This window comes from Phaseolus vulgaris, chromosome 10 (genome assembly GCF_000499845.2).
Source record: "Phaseolus vulgaris cultivar G19833 chromosome 10, P. vulgaris v2.0, whole genome shotgun sequence".
NCBI lineage: Eukaryota > Viridiplantae > Streptophyta > Magnoliopsida > Fabales > Fabaceae > Phaseolus > Phaseolus vulgaris.
This window is the reverse complement of record NC_023750.2, coordinates 34,552,405-34,576,987: the sequence shown is the minus strand read 5'-3', so window position 1 is coordinate 34,576,987 and position 24,583 is coordinate 34,552,405. Positions and strand designations below refer to the sequence as shown.

The 24,583-nt window shown below is 37.2% G+C and overlaps 2 protein-coding genes across 2 annotated transcripts; both read right to left on the bottom strand.

Moving 5' to 3' along the window:
* Nucleotides 1-8,735: 8,735 nt before the first annotated feature.
* Nucleotides 8,736-9,530, bottom strand: LOC137817963 (uncharacterized). Its single transcript, XM_068621186.1, has one exon. The coding sequence runs from the start codon at nucleotides 9,528-9,530 to the stop codon at nucleotides 8,736-8,738; it is 795 nt and encodes a 264-aa protein (XP_068477287.1).
* A 737-nt stretch (nucleotides 9,531-10,267) lies between these two features.
* On the bottom strand, nucleotides 10,268-11,644 carry LOC137817962 (uncharacterized). The gene has a single exon (XM_068621185.1). It carries the CDS (start codon nucleotides 11,642-11,644, stop codon nucleotides 10,268-10,270), a length of 1,377 nt encoding a protein of 458 aa, XP_068477286.1.
* Nucleotides 11,645-24,583: the final 12,939 nt, after the last annotated feature.

Here is a 24,583-nt window from a genome sequence, read left to right as displayed (position 1 = left end):
CAAACCTTCCCAAGGTCTTTCCACCACCAGGATTGTAGTCTCATAGATGTATGATTACCACCATGTTTCAGATCATACTTAGAGTCCAGGCATTCTTTCCATTTTCCTTTCTCACTCGAAATACACCGCCATCTCCACTTGGCTAGAAGTGCTACATTAAACTTCCGAATATCTCTTATACCTAGACCACCTTCCTCCCTCGGTTTACATATAATTTTCCAACTTACCCATGATATCGGTATCTTCTCCTTGCCCCATCCCCAGAGAAACCTTCTTTGGATGCTGATGATACTTTTGCATACCGAGTCCGATGCTTTGAAAAGAGACAGATAGTAGAACGGTATAGCCGTAATAACAGATTTTATTAAACATATTCTACCAGCCGTAGACAAAAAACGCCCTTTCCATACACTAAGCCTCGATTTCAGCTTGTTCAGAACCGTCTCCCAAAACTTCTTCTTCCTTGGATTACCCCCCACTTCTAATCCCAAATAAGTAAACGAGATTCCCATTTGATCACAATTCAGAGTCTTTGCGTAACACTCCAAATCACGTTGGGGGACATTAATACCAGCTATCTTCGACTTATGGAAATTGATCTTCAGGCCAGATGCCAGCTCAAATCCCCTAAGGATAGCCTTGAGAGTGACTATATTGGCATAAGAATTCTCACATAGGAACAAGGTGTCATCTACAAACTGAAGAAGACTCAATTCAACCTCCTTTCTTCCGATCTTAGGGCCCTTTAATAACTCAGCCTTCACAGCTTGCCTTACTAGCCCTGCCATGCCTTCAGCAACCACTAAAAAGAGAAATGGAGCTAAAGGGTCACCCTGCCTTAGCCCCCTTGATGGTTTAAATTCTTCCGTAGGACTCCCATTTACGAGTACTGACACCGTTGCACTTTCCATACAACCCTGAACCCACATAATCCACCTCTTATGGAACCCCAACCTCTGTAACATATCATACAGGAACTCCCATCTTACTGAATCATACGCTTTTTCAAAGTCCACTTTTAAACACAGACCGCTCCTCCCTCCCCTCTTTAGATCCTCCACCGTTTTATTGGCCAAAAGAACATTGTCAAGAATTCCTCTGTTCTTTAAGAAAGCCGACTGACTTTCATCGATAACAGCCGGTAGCACTTTCTTAATCCTTTCCGCCATCACCTTCGCTATGATCTTATATACAGCTCCCACTAGAGAAATTGGCCTATATTGCTCAAAAGTGAACGGATCCCTTACTTTAGGAATCAAAGCTATGAAAGAGGCGTTACAGCCCTTCGGTATACACCTTTTCTCATGAAAAAGACACATCGCTGCCACAATGTCTTCTTTAATGAAATCCCAACTTTTCTTAAGGAAATTAAAATTGAACCCATCAGGGCCTGGACTCTTTGTGCCTTCGCACTGCCACACTGCATTCCTTATTTCTTCCTCAGTAAAGCTAGCTATCAGACTCGCATTGTCTTCCTCTGAGAGGGATTTAAACTCAACCCCATCAAGACGTACTCCAAAATCTTTAGTTGCTTTAAACCTCTTCTCAAAGATCTTCTTGGCTTCCAGACGAACTGTACTAGGTTCTTCACACCAATGATCCCCTACCTCCACACCTTTTACTTCATTTCTCAGACGTCTCCACCTCAGAGTTGAGTAGTAGAACTTAGTACATGAGTCCCCATATTTAAGCCAGTTTACTCTAGCCTTTTGACACATGATAGACTCCAGCTTCTTGTCAATATCCCTCAGACAACTAATCAACTCACACCTCTTAGCCCTATCACTTTCCGTGAGGTTACTGAGACAGTCTTGGTTATCAAAATTCGCAATTGCCTGCAATATCTCCCTCTTCTTGGAATGAATATTACCAAAGACATCTCTATTCCATGCTTTTAGATCACCCTTCATCCGCTTCAACTTCTCTTTACACTTAACGAATTCACACCCCTGGACAACGTAAGAGGACCACTTTTCCTTTAACATCTCACTAAAACCTTTTTCCAACATCCAGGCATCGATTGTTCGGAAAGGGTTAGGGCCCCAATCTTTAACCATAGATTTGACCACAATAGCACAATGGTCAGATACTTCCCTTTGTTGAACATATTGTTTGCTCATAAACCAATGATCCAACCACTCTTCCGTAACAAGCACCCTATCCAATCTGCTTTTCGCCGAGCCATTAGATTTGAACCATGTGAATTTTTTACCCACAATAGGTAAATCAAGCAGCAGGTTTGTATCAATGAACCTGTTAAACCCATCCATCTCGCTTGATTGGTAAACCCTATCTTTACTTCCTTTCCTTTCACCTCGTCTTCTAATGGCATTAAAATCCCCACACATACACCATACCATATCCTGTGAAGACGCTTTAATATTAGACAACTCCTCCCAAAGTAACCTCTTATCACTCAGATTACATGCAGCATACACATTTACCACTACACATCTAATGTTGGTTTTTGAATAATAACCAAACACCACAATGAACCCCTTTCCCACGACATGACTATCGTAACTGAAGGCCTCTTTATGCCACATTGATAGAATGCTACCACTTCCGTTATCACCTTCGTAATGTAACCACCCAATATTGTTATTCCCCCACAAAGAGAAGCACTTGGCATCGGAGAACATTTTCGATTTAGTTTCTTGAATACAGACAAATTATGCTCCTTCACACCCTATGATGCGTCTCAAATAACTAGTTTTGATGTTCCCCCCCCATGCCTCTAATATTGAAATTCACAATTAACATTAATCACCTTTTACATCCCCCTTCTTGTTGCAGTTGACCACCTCTTCATCCCTTGCTTCCATTCTCTCATATTCATTAATGACTTCATCTTCATCTCCTCGGCATGCTATCCCACACCGCATTCCAGATTCCCACAGGTTGATAGGATCATCCGCAGCACGATAGGAGCACCAACGAGAGTTGCAAAGATTGATGTCCTTATCAGAGATTGATTCCATCGAAACATCGTCCCCACGAACCAGTTTTGCACCAGCCTTCTGAAGTCTCGCATTAATCCTTGTTGACCGTCTCGGATTGGGTACCGAATCCCCTAGTTCAGAAAAAATTTTCTTCTTTCTCCTTCGTAAAGGAGAATTAGACATACTTCTTGCCTTTAGTCCCCCCTCTCCTGTAAATTTTATAGCGGATGCACACAACCATGTATCTCCTTCTATTCCGTCATCTTCTTGAGTCCCTTCCTCTTTCTCCACACCTTTCCCTTTCTTCATGATTTTCGACGATCCATTCTCAAGCATGGCTGCTCCCAATGGGCTACCTCCATAAAGATGCTGACTTGAACCATGATTTTCCTTACTCATCGGGCCTCTTACAAGGCTTTCCCCAGATTTACCTATATTACCGTTGGCACCCCTACCATCACTAGCCACTTCTATTGACCATTTCGCAGACCCACTCTGTTCCGCTTCTATTTGGGCTGGGATACAATGGGCCTTCATCTCCCTTGCACAGCCCAACCCTACGTTGGCTTCTTTTAAGTTAGTACCACATTCTATGTCAATCACAAGTCTTGCCACCTCAGCTTTTGCAGGGGCACTCCGTAGGGTGGCGCCACAGACGCCTTCAGAAAGGTAGAAGTCAACATCTTCGGACACCTTTTGCTCCTTCCTTGCTACATTCGTTATAGCTGTGTAACTTTTCCCCTGACATGTGATATTTTCCGCAGTGTAGCCCCTAGTGAGTGGCGTTAGCGGCTTTGTCGTATGCGAACACTATTCATCTTCTTCCTTTGTCTCCCATCCTTCTTTCGCCCCGATTGACCAGTGGTTCTCCCCCTCCCACGACCGGTGCTCCTCCAAACCATTATTGGCTGTAAAATCTGTTTCTTCTACATAAGTTTCTGAGGAGGAAACGCTGTCTGATGATTCTGACTGGGCACTTTTAAACTTATAACTATCTTCACACCACATTGGTATCTCCTCCTCAATAAGAATATTGCAAAGCTGCTTATTAATTTGCACACATTTTGCTAATCTCGCACTATCAACTTTCAAAATGCGAACTTGGAGCCGTGCATATGCCAACTTTAGTTAGTGCACAAAAGAGTGATGTAAATCTCCACTAAACAGGGACCAACACTTCTTTCTACCTAATCATTCACCATAGAACCAACTCTCCTATAAAATAAGGATTATCACACATTTCTATCTAACAAAACAAAGCAACAGAAGATAAAAAAACAAATGTGATCTTAAGTGTTTAGAAAAGTGTTCTTTTCGATATTACAAGCTTTGATTTCCACAACTCAAATTTGCTTCAGGCTGATTTTCTTTTATTTGTATGCTTCACTAATGACATGATATTTCACCTTGGATGTGTTTAGTTGTATCGTATTGGACAAGATTCTTTTCAATTGCAATGACTAACGTATTATCAACCCATATTACAGCAGATAAACAATATAGTTGTCCCCACATCATTTTTTTCTCTCTTCCTTTTACTCTTTTTTTTTATCTTTGTTTTCACTCATCATTTATCCCGATCAAAATTATGCAACTCAATATAGGTGAGTTTTAAAAAAAAAATCTTTTATTTTTTGAGGTTCTGCGATTTGTGATTTTGATTTGATTTTGGAAGAAAGGTTTTTTTTTTTTTTATCAGCAATAAATTAATAGAATAAAAATGAGACACTTAAGGGGTGTCTCAACCCTTATACATAATACCCTCATAGTTTAAACAAACAACAATAGAGACCATAAACTACAAAGGCTTCCCAAACCAGAAAAAATTGATTAGCACAAACACCAGCAGAAAACAGACTGCTGAAATATGGGAAAAGCAACTCCCTCCCATCCCTTTAACCCATGACAAATCCATCTACATCTTGTTTAGGACCAAAAAAAACCCACGGTAGTCCCAATCATTACTATAGGCAAAACCCAGGTTTTCTTACTTCATGATTACAGCACAGTGGTGATGATCTTCAGAAGCAATGTTGGCCATTTGAATTACATTTGTAGACCCTTAAAACACAGCCTTAAGCATCTGTAGACCCTTAAGACACAGCCTTAAGCATGTGCAGCTTGAGGTTGTTTTGGCCAAAGCAGACACGATCCAGCAACACACATTCCTCCTTCATCCTAAGTCTATTCCCTGGACACCTCAACTTCAAATATGCCCGTCAAACAGCATGCCCAAACCCCAGATGTACTTAGGTTTCAACTTCCTTGAATTGTCGCAACTACCATCAGATTCACTTAATAACCGTGAGAACAACACGCATAGCACATCTTAACAGCACCCGTTAACAGGGTCATCCAAACCAGCAAAGCATACAACACTTAGCCCCTAACAGAATCACCCAAACCAGCATAGCACATCCTAACAGCACCCATCAAAGCTGCATGTCCTGACAACAACGATCCCCTTCATCAACCAGACGTCAACCGCACCCCTGCTCATCCCCCCCACTGATGGTACCACTGGTATAACCAGCTGCATAAATCAAGCTTGAAGCTGCACCCGAACTCCAAACTGGTATGCAGTCTGCATACCATCAACCAAAACCTGCACACCTGTCCAGACACAAAGTCGCCAACTAGAGAACCAAAAAACTGACTGCCCCTATTTAAAGGCCTAGGTAGTATACCGAGCTCCCTCCCCTAACAACCATGACCTCCATCTAGACCCAAGACAACCAGAGACCGCACAGAACCTTCACAAGTCCACTTTTCATCTATATTGAACACCTAACACCAAAACTCAGTGCACCCCCACTGATTCCACCTATACTAACTTCAGCTGACAACTGAATAGGGAGACCTTCATAGAACAAATCCCCTCTTATGCGTGCCTACCTTAGATATCAGTATACAGGCCCTTGCCCTCCAACTAGCAGCTTTGCATGCACACACCTGGATTTAGAACCCAATCCGAAAAAGCATAGGTGAAGGAGTTTGTCCCAAACTTCAGCTTGAGCCACACTGAAAGTTGGGCTAGGTGAACAATCTCTTCTACATCAGCTGTCCCCTGCTTGAACACCACCAAATTTCTTTGGTCCCACATGCTTCTAACAATAGCAACCCAAACACCCTTCCAAATCTGATTCTGTTTAACACTCAGATGGGGCAGATAGAAACTCTCGAAGTGTATCAAAATATCCTTATGCTGCACAAATGTAATGCCAAACCATCTGAAACAGAGGATCCATACCCTCTGCGCATAGGCACATTCTATAAAGAAGTGTTGTGTTGTTTCTTGCATTTCCTTGCAGAACACACACAGAGAAGAGCTTACAGCCAATCCTCTTCGGATCAAATTGTCATAGGTTGGAAGTCTCTCGATCAGGATTCTCCAAGTTGTATACAGCGCTTTAGGGACAACTATAGCTTGCTAGAGTGAAGGGAAAGTGTCCTGCACTTCATTATTTGCTAGACTGCACAATATAGAGTAGGCAGACTTCACAGAAAACTCACCATCTTGTTCTCCATTCCATATCAAAACATCATTTCTATCTTTGCGCGGGGTCTTTCTCATAATAAGGCTAAGCAACTCTTCCTCCATCACACTTTCCCACGTGAACCTGGACCTTCTCCACCTTAGCCTCCAACTCCACCCATTGTCCTCCCAAACACCCATTTCTCCCAGCACCTTACCTTGGTCCAGCGAAACCGAATACAGCCTAGGAAACAGCACTTTGAGCTTAATGTTCTCCAACCAAACATCTTCCCAGAACCTGGCCTTATCCCCTGCTCCAACATTCCAACCTATCGACTTGTGGAACCATCATGTCCCCTCCCCCTCACCAGTAGCCCTAGATAGGTCTTTCCACCACCAGGAGTAGTAAATGTTGGACACTTCATGTCCTACTCCCTCCCTGTCATACTTAGAGACTAGGATCTCCTTCCATTTCCCTTTTTCCTCAGTCAACATCCTCCATTTCCATTTTGCTAGTAAGGCATAGTTAAACGTTCTAACATCCTTAACTCCTAAACCCCCTTCCTCCTTTGGCTTACACACAGTGCCCCAGCTGACCCACGAGATACGCTTATTTTCCGCCCCCCATGCCCATACAAACCTCCTCTGAATACTTGCAATCGTCTTACACACTGACACTGGCGCTTTAAATAAGGACAAGTAGAACAAAGGAACAGATGTTAGGACCGATTTAACCAAGCAAACTCTACCTGCTAGTGACAAGCATTTCCCCTTCCAAGTACTAAGTCTAGCTTTAACTTTTTCCACCACTGGCTCCCAAAATTGCGTTCTCCTAGGATTCCCGCCTACTTTTAAACCCAAGTACTTGAAAGGAACCTGCATTAATCCACAATTGAGACTTCTAGCGTAGGTTTCTAGCGAGCTCCTACCAACCTTGATACCTGCCAACTTAGATTTATGGAAGTTTACTTTGAGACCAGATGCCAGCTCAAACATCCTAAGGATTGCCTTAATAGTAAAGACATTAGAGAAGGAGTCTTCACACATAAAGAGTGTGTCGTCTGCAAATTGCAGCATGCTACACTCTATCTCATTCCTCCCCACTTTCACTCCTCTTAAAAGGTTTTCCTTAGACGCAGAGTGTACTAGGCCCGCCAAACCTTCCGCCACAACAAGAAACAGGAACGGAGCCATGGGATCCCCTTGCCTCAGACCCCTAGTCGGTCTAAACTCCTCTGTCGGACATCCATTGACCAGAATAGATACTGTTGTTGATTCTAAGCAGCTTTGCACCCACTTAATCCATCTCACATGAAACCCCAGCCTATTTAACATATCCAACAGAAAACTCCACCTGACCGAGTCATATGCCTTTTCGAAATCCACCTTCAAGAACACACCCCTCCTCCTCCTTCTTCGTACATCTTCAATCACCTCATTAGCCACCAGAACACTCTCTAGTAGCCCCCTACCTTGCATGAAGGCTGATTGGTTTTTGTCAATGACCATAGGTAGAACAGTTTTGATCCGATTCGACATGACCTTGGTTATAATCTTATACATAGCTCCCACAAGAGAGATAGGTCTGTACTGATCAATTGTAGTTGGATCCTTTACCTTTGGGACTAGAGCAATAAAGGACGCATTACACCCCTTCGGAAGGATCCCTGTCTCATGAAAACTATGTACTGCTCCCATAACATCTTCCTTTAGGGTCTCCCAATTAGCTTTAATGAAGTTGAAATTAAAACCATCTGGACCCGGGCTCTTAGTCCCCTCACAATTCCACACCGCCTCCCTGACTTCCTCCTCGGAGAACACCTCAATCATTCTCAGACTTACCTCTTCAGGGAGAGATCTGAATTCCACAGCTCCAAGCCTCACTCGTAGATCAGGAGTGGCCTTAAATCTCTCCTCAAACACTCGCTTTACTTCCCTTCGTACTGCCTCCGGTTCCTCACACCATAGACTATTTAACTCAAATCCTTTAACTTCATTCTTGATTCTTCTCCATCTGATAGTAGTGTGATAGAATTTAGAATTAGAGTCTCCATATTTGAACCAGTTCGACCTGGCTTTTTGCCTATAGAGGGATTCCATCTTTTTCTCTACCAATTTTTGCTGGCTTACAAGTTCCAATCTTCTCAACTTTTCACCCTCCACCAAGTCAGATACACATCCTTGACATCAAGATCCTCAATCTCCTTCAAAATCCTGCGCTTTTCGTCCTCAAGATTCCCAAACACACTCCTATTCCACTCTTTGAGATCCAACTTTAAAAGTTTGAGTTTCTCTTTAACTTTGGTTATATTGTCGCCCTACACCTCATAAGATCCCCATTTACCCCTCACCAAATCCTTAAACCCGGGCTCCAGAAGCCATGCATCAATAGACTTGAAAGGTTTTGGGCCCCAATCTTTACTCCATGATTTCACCACTATTGCACAATGATCCGAAACTTCCCTTGTTTGTATGTATTGCTTGCTCATAGGCCACACTTGTAACCATTCTTCGGATACCAGAATTTTATCCAGCCTACTTTTTGCAGACCCATCTGCCTTAAACCAAGTGAACTTCTTACCTACTAGAGGCAAATCCTCCATAGAATTGCTTCCAATGAAATCATTAAAGTCCCTGATTTCCTTTTTGTTGCTTGCATTTCGTCTAATGCCTTTCCTTTCCGCAGCACACCTGACTACATTAAAGTCACCACAACAGCACCACACCTTATCCTGATGGATACTTCTGATAACAGACACATCCTCCCACATAGCCACCTTCTCACTCGGATTACAAGCAGCATAGACGTTAATTTTAATACAAGAACAGTTTGACTTAACATGGTGCCCCACAACAGCAATAAAACATTTCCCTACCGTATGAGACACGTAGTGGAAGGCTTCCTTGTGCCACATAGATAACGTGCTTCCAGCCCCATTCACACCTTCATTATGCACCCATCCCACCTTATTATCTCCCCACAAAGAGAAACACCTGCTATCAGAAAACTCAGTTAGTTTAGTTTCTTGCACACACACAAACTCCGCACCCTCCTTACCTATAATATTCCTAAGATATTTAGCCTTCACTCCCCCCCCCCAGCCCTCTGACATTCAGGCTGATAACTATCATGGGATACCTCCTCTGTCACCCTCCTTAAAATTTCTCAAAACTTGGTTGTCCCTATCCTCCAAGGTTTCCATTTCCTTAATTAACATGCCTGCATCCCCAGAACAGGTTGTCCCCAAACGCTTTCCAACTTCCCAAATCCTAGTTGCTTCCGATTGGGTGGCTTCCCTTCTAAGACGATTGTTGCATTCCACAATTTCAGAATCTGACATAGCATAAGTTTTGGAACTTAACCTGGTCGAGTAACTGTTCCCTTGATGAAGAGACCCCAAGCCCCCCTTCGACCTCCACCGTCGTTGAACAGTGAGAGTCCCCTTCTCCCATAGTGCTCTTAAGTGCCGCACTCTCTCTGGTGTGATACCATCTTCCACCATAGCTCCACCTTCCTTTCTGCGATCACAGCCTACCTCCTCGTTACCCATTCCGCCCTCTGCTTTCTCCACTTCAACCTCGTTGCTAATCGTAGCAACGTCGATTTGATTTTCTTCCTGACTAGGTTGTGGGAGCGCATCTCCTCTAACGACCTCACCCGTACTGGGTTCATCCTTCGTGCTAACCGCCGCTCACAACCGCCCAACACCGCCCAACTCCTACGTCTGAGTCAAAACGCGATTTGCGTTGTGGCACTCAAAATTCTGAGTGCAACTTCCGCTGGTTTGGGCTTCAATGCTAATGGGCTTGGGCCTAGCATTACTAATTGCCTCCACTACCTCTACTAAGCTCACCATCGACTGATGAAGAGCTGCACACGCATCACTGACACGTCTTTGTGTGTCAGACACACAAGTCCACTCCGCTGAGGCTCCCTGCGTACACAGGTCTTTTCTAGTTGAAAATAGCCCACTTTTTTCCTGACAACTTTCGTGCCGTTCTGAACATTCCTTATCCATTGCTTTTGGTGCACACGTTGTTGACCTACCCTCTCCTCCCTAGATACCTTTTCCGGCCACCCATACCTTGCTTCACTACCGTCCTCGTCCTCGCTGAACTTCTCAGAGACCAACGAGTCTGCCACAAAAGATTCTACTGAGGATGAACTAATAGAGGACCCTTCGTTGTGAAATGCACACTTGCTACAGTAGTCTACTCTACCAGATTTTGCTGCCTCCTCAACAACGGTGACATTATATAATCTCCCATTAATACGGAACTCCTTGGATAAATCTGCTTTACATGACTTTAGCATCTTAACCTGGCACCGGGCATATTCCAAGCAATCCCAAGACAGAGTAGCTTCATCTAACCCCACCACCGTAGCCACTTCCCCCACAACTTTTGTTAGACACTCCTTGCTCCATAGATGGAGCGGCAACCCATAACATCTGACCCACACTCTTTTATACCTTACAACGTCATGCTCAGTCCAAGGTTTAATTTCTGCGAAAACGCTGTAGAACCATTCCTTATGCGATTTCACCAGGTCTTCCATTCTTCCTTCCGCCTTAGGTGATAGCAGAACTTGGTCGTCACCCAAAAACTTCGTATTGAACATAGACATCCCTCCCTTAAGGCACTCCTCTCGCATTGTTTCAAAGTTAAACTCATCTAGCATATGGCCAATCATACTATTGGTCAACCAAGGAAGAGACTGCACCCTGGTTGTTATACTAGGGCCGCTCCACTGACCTTGTGCTGGTCTTTTTACTGCGTCCGCATACGACTTAACGTTATAACTATTCGTAGCCATTGCTTCCTTCCCACCTTTCTCCCTCCAAACCTCCTTGTTCTTCCTCGTTATATAGCTCTGTGCATCACCCCCTGGTGGTTTCACTTCATCAGAGTAAAACGCGTTTCCTTTGCTTCCTAGCCCGTCTCTTCTATACCTTGGTATATTAACATAGAGCTTCATATTTCCAACGAAACAACTGTCCAGGTCCCTCTCCAAGCTCGCAGCATTTCTTACACCAAAAAATCTCACAAACCCAAATCTTCTTCCCCATCTATTCCTCCTCCTTGATATGAATACTTCCTTGACCCTAGCCCACTTCTGAAACACTTCCAACATATCGCGTTTCCCATGACTGTCTGGGAAGTTGGAGAGGAAAAAAGTTGTGAAAGAATTAGCGTATGAATGATTCCTCCGCTCCGCATACCCCATCATGAATCAACCAACAGCTCTATTTTGGAAGAAAGGTGCTTTTGCATTGTGAAAACATTTCACGAACTTCTGAAATGCATAGAAGACAATATGAACCTTTAAAGCAGTGTGAAAGTAAAACAAACAAGATGTGGAACCTTACAGTTCTAAGGATCACTCATTCAGGTTTTTATCAAACTTATACATATTCAATTTGTTGGGATTTTTTTGGAAGACTGAAACATACCCACTTCAGGTACTGACTTTATAAATTAAGTAACAGGGGAGGTTGGGGTTTATATTCTTGCACGCACAATATTTTTTTTATCTGCAACAATATTATATTCTTATATCCAAATTATATGGTATAATTTTTTTATTTTTATTCTTTTCAAATTGTTGCTTTGTATTTCAAATAATGATTTATTCGTGTATTTGCAACATATATTTGGGTATAATAAAAGTTAGTGTAAATTTATAATACACGTTCAAACCAAAGTTAATATTTTTGATACTAAGAGATTCTCCTAAAAAAAAATTATTAAATAATTTTTTTAAAAAAAACTATTAATTATTATATTGACTAAAACATTAATAACTAATTAAATACTAATTTAAAAATTAGTTTACATATTTTATTAATATTAAGGTTTAGTTAAAATTAAAATTACTTTAGAATCTAATAATTTATTAAAACTTTAAAAATAATATTTAATTTAGTTAATATAAATAATTAATTGTTTTTATTTTTAAAATTAATTTTTATTTAATGATTAAATTTTTGTGTTTATCTATTTTCCTGATAATTTAGTTCTACACAAACTCTAGTAATAGTACATTAATATTGGAGTATTATATTCGTTATTGCATAGACTACAAAATTGACTAGTAATAGTACATTGGAGTATTATATTCGTTGTTGCATAGACTAATGCTTATTATTGTATGTTTTTCTTCTCGTCCAACTTTATATATATATATATATATATATATATATATATATATATAATTGTCACATTGTCATTGATTTATTTTTATTGAGTAAAAAAATTAAAGCATCACTAAAAGATAAAGGCTTTGCAGCCTCAATATTAAAATAATAATCTTAATTTAAAATATTTGAAAAGAATATTCTAATGTTTATCTCTAACAATATAAAAAGTAAAAGCACAATTCTAATGTTTTTTAACTTATGATGCTTTTGGAATAAATGCCACATTACTCACTTGTATGGAACATTAGGCACAAGAAAGGTTGATCAACTATGTGTGGTCATTTTGATAAACAATATCTGAAGTATAAGTACTCTGGAGATTTGATTAAATATAAGGATAAAAACAAGTGTCATGTGGAATCATTTGACAAGATGTGATAATAATCCTAGTATATAGAAGCAATAAAAAGGCAAAAAAGCTCGTTATCGGAGGAATCAATGATGCTCATTCACTAACTATTTTTAAATTTGACCAAAATGCATCTTGAATCAAGCTAACTAAGATGTTCGTGAAGTCTAAGCTTCCTTTTCGATTTGTGGAGAATGAGGACTTTCGTGGATTTTTATAGTCCTTAGTGTTGATATTAAAGATTGTACTGAGTTATTTTTTATGCATCCAAACTCATGAGAATAAAGATACTTATATAATGTAGGATGAAGATTATGATTGTCTTAGCATGTTTATTAATTTGATTTTGATGTAATCAGTTTGTATATTTCTTTTTATTAAGAGAAATAATTTATGAGGATCCAAAACAAAGCTTTTAAAACTTTTTTAACTCTCTAGAACCTATTATTGGTATTAAAGAAATTTTAATGGATTGAAATTCTATTTTAATCTTATAAAATTACTTAAAATCTTAAAAAGTTTTGAGGAGTTGTTTAATTTCTTAAAACCTATGACTTAACAAATTGAAATCTCTTAATTTTTATTTGTTATATTTTTAATATATTAAAGACATTAAAGACTCAAATTAATTGCCTGTTTTAACTTATGTGAAATCAATTGGTTGAATCGATTTTTTAATCCATTCAAAGTTATAGAATAGTTGAAAATGTGTTTTTAATGTGAAGATTATAAAAATATCTTTTGAAGAATCATTTAACATAGAAGTTTTAAGATTTTCAAAGAGAGAAAATTGATTTTTAAGAGCACTATTTATATTTAACGAATAATTTTGATTCTTGAAGCATTCTTGAAGCATTTTTTATTACATACTTTGATTGAAGGAGGTTTTTTTTTCTGAAATTTTAGAACCTGGTTTTTTTTGTTGTAATTCATGTGTAGTTGTTTCTTGATTCTTTTTGTTTCTAAGATTCTTGTAAAGAAATTATATAGGATTGTTTATTTTTTTAGAGAGGCAAAGTGTTTCTTGTGATACAAGTTATTTTTGAAAGTTTTAAGAGTAATTGTATTGTGAGTCTTGTTTATAAAGATCATTCATCTTTTATAAACCATGTTCATAATTCCATGGTTAATCTTTCTATAATTACTTCCAATTCTTTCTTTTGGATCCTTGGTACTGTGTCACAAACTAAATATGTCCTTTAGAGTGTCTTTTCTTGTTTCTTAAACTCATAATATCTATATACGTTAAACTCCCTAGTCATACTAGTGTTTCTACTTCTTTTTTACGATCAATTAGGTCATTTAACTTTGAAAATTTCTAGATTTGTAATTTTTTATGCATCTTATTTATGCTTATAATGGTCAACATGAGTGACTAATTCTACCCTTTGGGATTGAGAGTAATTTGTTCACACTTTTATGTATTGAGGTGATATTTAAATATAATATTTTGTTCTTGTTTGATGATTGGTATTATCAGTTTATTTGTAATGCTTGTTTATCATGATCTAGATCCTTGATTTGATTGAAAAATATTTCTAAGTTTCTGACCCAAATGATAATTCTTAGCATATTTGAATGCTGGGAATATACTTGAAATGTTAATTGTTATCAACATCTAATAGTAATGATAAAGAGTTTTTAAATATGCAAGGAATCGATATTTATGAGACTTTTTTAATAATTTTATATGCGAGAAATCAATATTTAGGAGTTTCTTTTAGTAATTTTATATGTCAGGAATCGATATAAATGAATTTTATATGGGAATCAACATCAATCAAAGGATACTATTATTATGTTTTTCAAAATACAAAAAAGTAAGAAGGATGAACTTCAATCCCAATTTTCTTAATTGAACAACAAACTCTTTAACTTGCTTTTGTTACAATTATTGCAATCATAACAAACTCTCAACAAACTTTATTATTTTGTTTTCTATTTAGTGAATCTTACACTTGATAAATCAAATGTTTCTTGTGGATTTGATATTCATCCTTAGAGGCAAATTATTACTTTTGACGTGGTAAACTTGTCGTAAAAAAGTCAACACCCTTCTGCTAGAGTTTGATTACTCAAAAACACCTTGATAAGGTACAAACCCTTCAATCAAAGCTTTTACAAAAAAGAAAAAATGACCAAAGTAAAAGGGTAGCTTTGCACTAAAATTTCTTTAGATTCTCAATCTCTAGTATGTAGAATCCAGCTCTATAGCAACAGTATTGTAACAACATAATAATATGAGGTGCCAACTCATCCTCTGAAGTTTGCGGCTTATGTTATCAATTTATTGTCATCTCCCCCTACCATTTGTGCCTTCTTTTGTCTCACAAATTTCTCCAATGGACTTCAATGTTAACTTGCATTATGTTTTCAATACAAAGGCATACCTACATGTAGGAGGACAAAACATGTAGACTTACTCCTTGTATATTAATTTAATAATTACTACGAATTTGCAGGAACCCTGTATCAATATCTAAACATTTAACTTCAACCCTTGTTAACAGACTAACCCTTTTTAACAAATTGTGGGCATCCAATTAGAGTGAGACACTAATCGGAATACAAAAAATAACTATTTCTATACTTATTGTTTATCCATGCACATGCTTTTATTTATGCCAATGCGAAAACCTATTTTGCATGTACAATTTCATCTTTAAAGAATATGTTATTTCTATAAGTCCAAATCCCCTAAACAGTAATTACAAAAATTCATGTATGTATGTGATGACAGTTATTTTTGTATAAAGTGGTGTTTATAAACACGACAATATACGTGTGTGGCGGTTTCCAAAACTGTCATAGAACTGACCGCCACAAAGTTTAATATGACAGTCTTATGCAACCCATTGCAACACTCGCCATTTAATGCTTTGTATAAAAGTGACAGTTTTTGTATGTAATTAATGTACAATTCCATCTTTAAAGAATATGTTATTTCTATAAGTCCAAATCCCCCAAACAGTAATTACAAAAATTCGTGTATGCGATGACAATTATTTTCGTATAAAATGGTGTTTATAAACACGACAATATATGTGTGTGGTGATTTTCAAAACTGCCATAGAACTGACCGCCAAAAAGTTTAATATGACAGTCCTATGCAACCCATTGCAACACTCGCCATTTAATGCTTTGTATAAAAGTGACAGTTTTTGTATGTAATTAATGTCATTCAAAATTGTCGTAATTTATTTCATTGAAAATGAATTCATCACAAAATACAACACATATAAACACCATTATATATGACATAATATGATGTTTTTAACTCTGTATTATAATTAAATTGTAAAAAATAATACGTTAGTTTCAACTGGCGTAATTTTAATTCTAAATAAATGGAATTCAGCTACCGGTTTTTATAATCTCATTTGCCTAATTAAACAACTAAACATATTTAATTATAATATCATTTAATTAAATATGTTTTCGTAATAAAAAAAAGTAAGTACTAATAAAATTAAATACTATAGAAAGATATAAATATTCATTCATTGCATTGAAAATTAGAACAAAGTTGATACATAATTGTTCAAAAGTAAAGAAAATACACAATATTTTTAAATATCATATCATTCAGACTATTACAACTATTTCAACATGTTCATCCCATATCCCTAATCAGTTTTGCTTCAGTTTTGCTTTCTCATCTTCCTTAATCATTTTTGCTTCTAGCACTTGATTTTATTACTTGATTAGGTGATGGTGCACCACTTCCAACATCAGATGCCTAAAATAAATAATAAATAATTTAAAGTTAAGAATTTTCAATGTTTATAATTATAAAATAAAAGCAGACACCAATAAAGATTTAAGTATACTGATACCTCATTGATGGATGCATGCACCAAATTAGCTGCCATTGCAGTAAAATGTAGCTATTTATAATACCAATTCTTTGTCTAATACTTACAATCAAAATAGTATATGATGATCAATATATCATCATCAAAACATAAAACATTTCAGACCATTAATCAACCAATCAAAACAATATATCATCATCAAAACAACAAACATTTCAGCCAATTAATATATCATGAACATTATAGGAAACAAACAATGCATATTTTGAAAACCCTCAATCTCCATAGCTTCATCATTCACATAGGTGTCACTTTTCCTCTTATGTGTGATCTTCCACATTTCAACTCATCCAATATTTTTACCAGTCTCAATTTTCTATATGTTCAACAAAAATAATGTAAGTATAAAAATCAGAAATCACAATATATTAAAACAAAAAGCATAATATAAGTAAACATATACGAAGTTATCCATTCTTCTTGACAAAGACATAGCACCACCAGTGTGAGGAATATCTATTCAAAGGAATGATCCCTTTATATTATGCAAGGAAAAATTTGTTCTGGAGAAGAAAATGTTGCTACAAACTCCCAAGATCTTTGGCATAAATGATTGGGGTATATGAGTGAGAAAGCACTCCAGATGCCTGCCAAAAACCACTTCCCATGTATAAAGGGTTAAATCTTGGAATCCTGTACTGATTGCATTTATGGTAAACAATGCAGAGTCAGTTTTCAGAGATCAGGCGATCCCTCACGAAGACAGGAGGTACTTGAACTTGTGCATACAAATGTTTTTGCACCATCTGAAAAATCTTTTGCTGGAGCCTACTACATTGTAAAATTTATTGATGATCACTCAATAAGAGTATGAGTGTACTTGCTAAAAACCAAAGACCAGGTACTGTTAAAATTTAAAGAATTCCATGCTCTAGTGGAGCGTGAGACTGGGAAAAATGTTAAGTGTCTGAAAGCAGACAATGGTGGAGAGTACCATGGTCCTTTTGAAGCCTATTGCAAGATGTATGACATCAGAATGATAAAGACACAACCAAAGACTCCTTAACTGAATGTAGTAGCCGATGTTAAAAAAGATGACTTTAAACTAGATGGGGGTGAATAAAATGAATTTATCTTAGAAACCAATTGATTCAGCAATTCAGTTAGCCAAAACAGCAAGCAAAAGCTGTAGTACCAGAAAAACAATCAGTTGTTTCGTAGAAACAATCGGTTGTTTATACCAGCAAACAACAAATAAACTGAATTTAAAGAGTTAGAGATAGAGAGATTGTACACAGTTGTTTATACTGGTTCACTCCAAACCAGAGCTACATCCAGTCTTCTCAGAAACCATGAGGATATCCACTAAGCAACCACACCTTGATCACTTACACAACAACCAAGAGAATGACCTTGAACACCTCAAGAAACACACTCTCCTTGGTCAACACTAAGATTGCTGATCTTGAACACCTCAAGAACACACAACCAATCTCAGCAAGCACAGAAACAAATTGTTCAACAGAGTACAAAGATTACACTTGTTACAGATGAATATCTGAAATCAATACAAGTAAAATCCTATTCCAGCACCTTGATCAATCACAAACTCTTAGCAATCTCAGCTCTTTGAAAAAACTCTTTAGAAAAACTTTGTCAAAAGATACTTAATTCTCAAATCTGTTTTTCTTAATATATTCAAAGATGTAGTTTGTTATCAAATCTTAACAAACTCTTAAATTGCATTAAAAGATTGGTCAAAGCATTTAATGACTGGAGCGTATACAGTTAAAGCATTTAAATCTCAATCAAACACAAAACAATTTTTCTGTTATGATTCCAAAACAAACAATCGGTTGTTTCCTCGAATCAATCGGTTGGTTTGGTACTTAACAGTTTCAACCATTCAAAAACAATTTTCAATCTTTCTCAAAACACCTAAGTATAAACAATCGGTTGTTTCGACAAAACAATCGGTTGTTTCTACTTAGTTTGAAAAACATTTTACTTTCATAAAGATTGAGATGTTAATTGCTTGAGATTTAATCAAAGGGTGGATTACAACATATAAACTACCCCAGAACAAAGCTTAAACCAGCACAACAACATCAAGCAAAACAGAGGCTTCAACATCCTTCAAAGGATTTGGATTCTTCAAAACATTAAACACCACTTGGTTCAACAATCTCCCCCTATTTGATGAAGACAAATCCCTGATGCTTGTGTTGTACCTGATTAAATCTGAAGCAATTCCTACAATAGAACTTTGAGCAATACATTGAACTTCTGATATTCTGTTAGCATACAGATAAACAGTTTAAAGCTTAAAACATCTAACATCAAAGATATATTACATATTCCAAACTGTTTTATCAACTGAAAAACAGAAACTTAAAACAAACTAGAAACACAACATATATCTCCCCCTATTTGTCTTCACAAATAGACAAAGATAAGAGATAAAACAAGATATTGTTTTGATTACATCAGAATAAAACAACAACAGCAGAAGGAAAGAAATTTTAAAACTAGAAAAGAACAGCCAAAAAACAATCGATTGTTTCGATGACCAATCGGTTGTTTTTCCTTCATTCTTCTTCATCAGCAAACTGAAGATCAAAGATTTGATTCTGGACAGCTTCAATCTGTTCATCCAGAGTCATAAACCTTGCATCCATGTTGTCAAACCTGGTGTCAATCCCTTGGAAATTACTAACACAGAGATCATGGAGGCTCCTTTGATTTTCAGCAAAGCTATCAAGCCTATTCACCATGAGTCTTTCAAAAGACGACATGGTTGGCATTCTTTCTCCTTGATGTCCATCAGCAGCACTAGGTCCTGCATTTTGAAAATCTTCAGTTGGATCTTCATGTTGAACATCCATATCAGCAGGTTCATCTTGTTCAAGATTAGCAGCACCACTAGATGAGGCACCATGATCACCATCCTTGCTTATCCATTTTCCACCTACTTTTGTAAAGCCCATCTTGCTGAGTGATCCATTGTTCAACTCTTGAGTTGACTTGACCAGCTCAAAAGTTTCATCTTCAAGATTAACTTCAAAATAGAGTAGAAACTTAGATATTAAAACAGCATAGGGATAATGATAATCACCTAACCTCATGGCTTTTTGCATGTGTTCTTTGATTATATGAATTCAATTGATCTTGACTTTCTTGGTGATGCAGAAGATATAAACCAGATCTTCTTCAATTAGCACAGAGTGATTACTCCCCCTTGGAGTTAGAATCCAAGTTACAATGAGAGCAAGCAACCTCTCATCAAGCTTCAAACCTCCAACTGAGCATTACTAACTTGAGCATGTTGATTCTTCAAGCAACTTTTGTAGAACTGGATTTTATTAAAATCCTCCACCACACCAAGGTTTCCCTTGTTGATTCTCAGACCAGAAAACTTAAGTCCAGCAACAGCATTCCAAACTTCATGAGTTATCTCCATTTCCACACCTTTCACATGAGAAACTAGATTGTTTCCCTCAAACTTCAACTTTGAGTAGAACACCCTTACCAAATCTGGATAAATGTTTCCCTTCATCTCTAGGAACTTTCTGAGAGATTGATCCTTGAGCAGCCTTCTTACAATATCAAGCTTTTGACTTTTCAGCCAATCAAAGCATACAACCTTGGGGTTGTTTATCTTCTTGATACTTGTCTCATATCTATACTTCTCAATGAGATCATTGTCTCCAGAAAACCAGCCTTCCAGCCTTCCTCCAGACCTTACAGCCCTGGTTTTGACTCTCTTGGACGTGGGAGGGGTTGACTCCATGACAGCAGAGACGGAAAAAGAGGAGAGCATACTTCACAGATTTTTGCAAAAGATGGTGCAAGAGATATTGCAAGAGATGTTGCAATTGGTTGTTCTTGTGGAAGAGATCTGCACCTGATTTTAGCAGTAAGAGAATCAATTTGAATTTAATTTCATTCAATGGGTACCTGATTTTCAGAGAGAGAGGACTTGACTCTGTTCTGCACAGAAAATGTCAGAAAAAGCTGAAAATCACACGGTCTTCACATGTGATCTTTGACTAGTCATTAAGGCTCTTTGAATTTCCAAGATTTTGGAATATATTCCTTTTTGACTGTTGTAACTTCTTTCTGAACATAATCAGCTTTCAACACAGATCCTTTGACCAAGATTCTGTCTTTTAAATTGATCTGCAACGGATAGAAATTCAAAATAGCAATTAAATCAATTTCTTCATAGTGTTGTCAGTCTCAAAACAATCGGTTGTTTCGAAGAAACAATCGGTTGTTTTTCTGCAGCAGTTAAAAACTTGATTTTGAAATTTTAACCATAAGCAGAAGCAGTTTAAAGCAGATGACATTGATTAAAAGAAAATTTATCACAAGAAAGAACTTTGAAACAGAAATTGAGAACAAATAAAAGAAAGTCTTATCCTTATGTTGATTCTTTAATGAGCCAATTGCTTGTTGATCAAGAAAACTCCTTTTCACTGTTTAGATCTTTTGTATAGCATTGATTCAGCTTCAATGACTGCCTTTTTCTTCAACAGCTTGATTAGATGGCTCAGTTCTTCTTTTTCTCTTTATTTTTCCTGCATAAACAATTTCAAGTAGCAAGATTTGGTCCCCTTACAAATTTGGGTCTGTTTGACTTTTCTTTGCAATTAGAAACATCACATCCCTTAGGAATCCATTTCATAAAACCTTTAGGAACATAATATTTTCTAATTTTACAGAATCTAACAGAGTGGCCTTTCTTCATGCAGTAAAAGCATTTAACAACCGGTTGTTTCGTCTTAACAATCAGTTGTTTTTCATATTTTCTTAAAAAACTTTTTGAAAACCTATCTTGCTTGTTTTGTGGGTTGAAGCCTAAACCAGCCTTTCCAAAAACACAGCTTTGAGATGCCAAGACATTCTCAAAGTTTGATTTCCCCTTTGAAAGCTTGTCCACAGTTTCAACAAGATAGTGAACCTTTTTCTCAAGATTTTCACAATTTGTGCAAATGAGAGTATCACACTTGCAAGAGGCATTTTTGAAATGATTTTCCAATTTTTCAAAATCACTTTTTGCTTTTCTCAGATCCTCTTCAAATGATTTAACTTTCTTTACAAGCCCACTGTTAAGATCTTTCAATCGGTTGTTTGAAAGAATCAATCTATTAGCTTCATCATGTGTTTCTTGAAAAGCTTCAAGAAATTCACTATAATTTTGTTCATTTAAGGAAGCACATGAACTTACCTCACTTGAGCTGCAAGATTCATCATCATTTTCAGCTACCAAACATATGTTTGCTTTTTCATCTTCACTTGATGAAGAACTTGATGATGACACCTCATTTTCATCCCAAGTTATGTAGGCTCTTTTTGTCTTGCCTTTCTTCTCCTTGTAACTAGTCTTTTTCTCTTTGCTCTTGTTAGGACAATCTGCCTTTATATGACCTTGCTCACCACAACCAAAACAAGTATAGTTATTTGAATTAATTCTTTGGGTTTCTTGTTTCCATACCTATCCTTGTTGTTGTCTTTGTTGCGGTTTCTCTTTAGGAATTTGCTAAACTTTCTTGACAGCAAGCTAAGATTTTCCTCATCACTATCATCACTTGAATCTTGCTTTTCCTTGTGCTTGGATGCTTTCAAGGCTATGTTCCTTGTGTGCTTATCTTCACTCTCTTGAACATTGAGTCTATTCATCTCTAGCTCATGTTCCCTAAGCTTTCCAAACAAAGAAGCAACACTCAATGATGTTAGATCTTTAGATTCGGAAATAGCAGTTACCTTTGGTTGCCATGCTCTATCAAGACATTTCAAGATCTTGATGTTCAACTCTTCTTTGTCAAACGTCTTGTCTAGGCTTATAAGGTGATTGATGATGTGTGTAAACCTTTTCTGCACCTCAGCTATTGTTTCTCCTTTAAGCATTCTAAACATCTCATACTCTTGGATGAGAGCATGCTTTCTAGCTCTTTTCACCTCATTTGTTCCTTCATGAGTGACTTCTAAAGTGTCCCACATTTCTTTTGATGATTTGCATTGTGAGACCTTGAAAAACTCATCAGAATTTAAAGCAGAGGTTATAATATTTTTGGCAATGCAATCGGATTTGGCCTTTTTGCTTTCTGCATCAGTCCATTGAGACCATGGCTTCTCAATGACAGATCCATCTTTTTCAAACTTTGGGATAAAAGGGCCATTTTCAATTGCATCCCAAATTCCTTTGTCAAGAGATTCCATAAATATTTTCATTCTTACTTTCCAAAACTGGTAGTTCAAACCACAGAACAAAGGCGGTCTATTAATTGAAGCACCTTCCCCAAACGGTAGTCTATCAGCCATTTAAAAGATATTTAAGATCAACTTGAATAACTTTCAAGAACCAAGCTCTTGATGCCAATTGTTAGAAAAGATGGCTTTAAACTAGAGGGGGGTGAATAGTTTAAAAGGGTTTTCGCAAACTTTTCAAAAACTAGAATGAATTTATCTTAGAAACCAATTGATTCAAAAATTCAGTTAGCCAAAACAGCAAGCAAAAGCTGTAGTACCAGAAAAACAATCGGTTGTTTCGTAGAAACAATCGGTTGTTTATACCAGCAAACAACAAATAAACTAAATTTAAAGAGTTAGAGATAGAGAGATTGTACACAGTTGTTTATACTGGTTCACTCCAAACCAGAGCTACATCCATTCTTCTCAGAAACCCTGAGGATATCCATTAAGCAACCACACCTTGATCACTTACACAACAACCAAGAGAATGACCTTGAACACCTCAAGAAACACACTCTCCTTGGCCAACACTAAGATTGTTGATCTTGAACACCTCAAGAACACACTGCCAATCTCAGCAAGCACAGAAACAAATTGTTCAACAGAGTACAAATATTACACATGTTACAGATGAATATCTGAAATCAATACAAGTAGAATCCTATTCCAGCACCTTGATCAATCACAAACTCTTAGCAATCTCAGCTCTTTGAAAAAACTCTTTAGAAAAACTTTGTCAAAAGATACTTAATTCTCAAATCTGTTTTTCTTAATATATTCAAAGATGTAGTTTGTTATCAAATCTTAACAAACTCTTAAATTGCATTAAAGGATAGGTCAAATCATTTAATGACTGAAGCGTATACAGTTAAAGCATTTAAAGCTCAGTCAAACACAAAACATTTTTTCTGTTATGATTCCAAAACAAACAATCGGTTGTTTCCTCGAATCAATCGGTTGGTTTGGTACTTAACAGTTTCAACCATTCAAAAACAGTTTTCAATCTTTCTTAAAACACCTAAGTATAAACAATCGGTTGTTTCGACAAAACAATCGGTTGTTTCAACTTAGTTTGAAAAACATTTTACTTTCATAAAGATTGAGATGCTAATTGCTTGAGATTTAATCAAAGGGTGGATTACAACATTTAAACTACCCCAGAACAAAGCTTAAACCAGCACAGCAACATCAAGCAAAGCAGAGGCTTCAACATCCTTCAAAGGATTTGGATTCTTCAAAACATTAAACACCACTTGGTTCAACAGCCGAAAGGATGAATCATACTATTGAACAGAAAGTCTGATGTATGTTGTAAGGTGCTAATCTCCCAAATTCTTTATGGGGTGAAGCAATAAAGATTGCAGTTGATCTCATAAACCTAACATGTTTAAGACCTCTAGATGGAGAGATTCTAGAGGAAGTGTGGTACAAGAAGAAGGCATCCTAAAGACTTCAGACACTTCAATATTGTTAGAATTTATGGCCTTAAAAGAGAGGGGGGTGAATTGTTTAAGAAAGATTTTAGTAAACTTTTAAGATTAGAATGA

What these genes read in the sequence shown, in the direction of transcription:
- LOC137817963 (XM_068621186.1), bottom strand. Translation starts at nt 9,530, where the DNA reads ATGTCAGAGGGCTGGGGGGGGGGAGTGAAGGCTAAATATCTTAGGAAT.
- LOC137817962 (XM_068621185.1), bottom strand. Translation starts at nt 11,644, where the DNA reads ATGGGGTATGCGGAGCGGAGGAATCATTCATACGCTAATTCTTTCACA.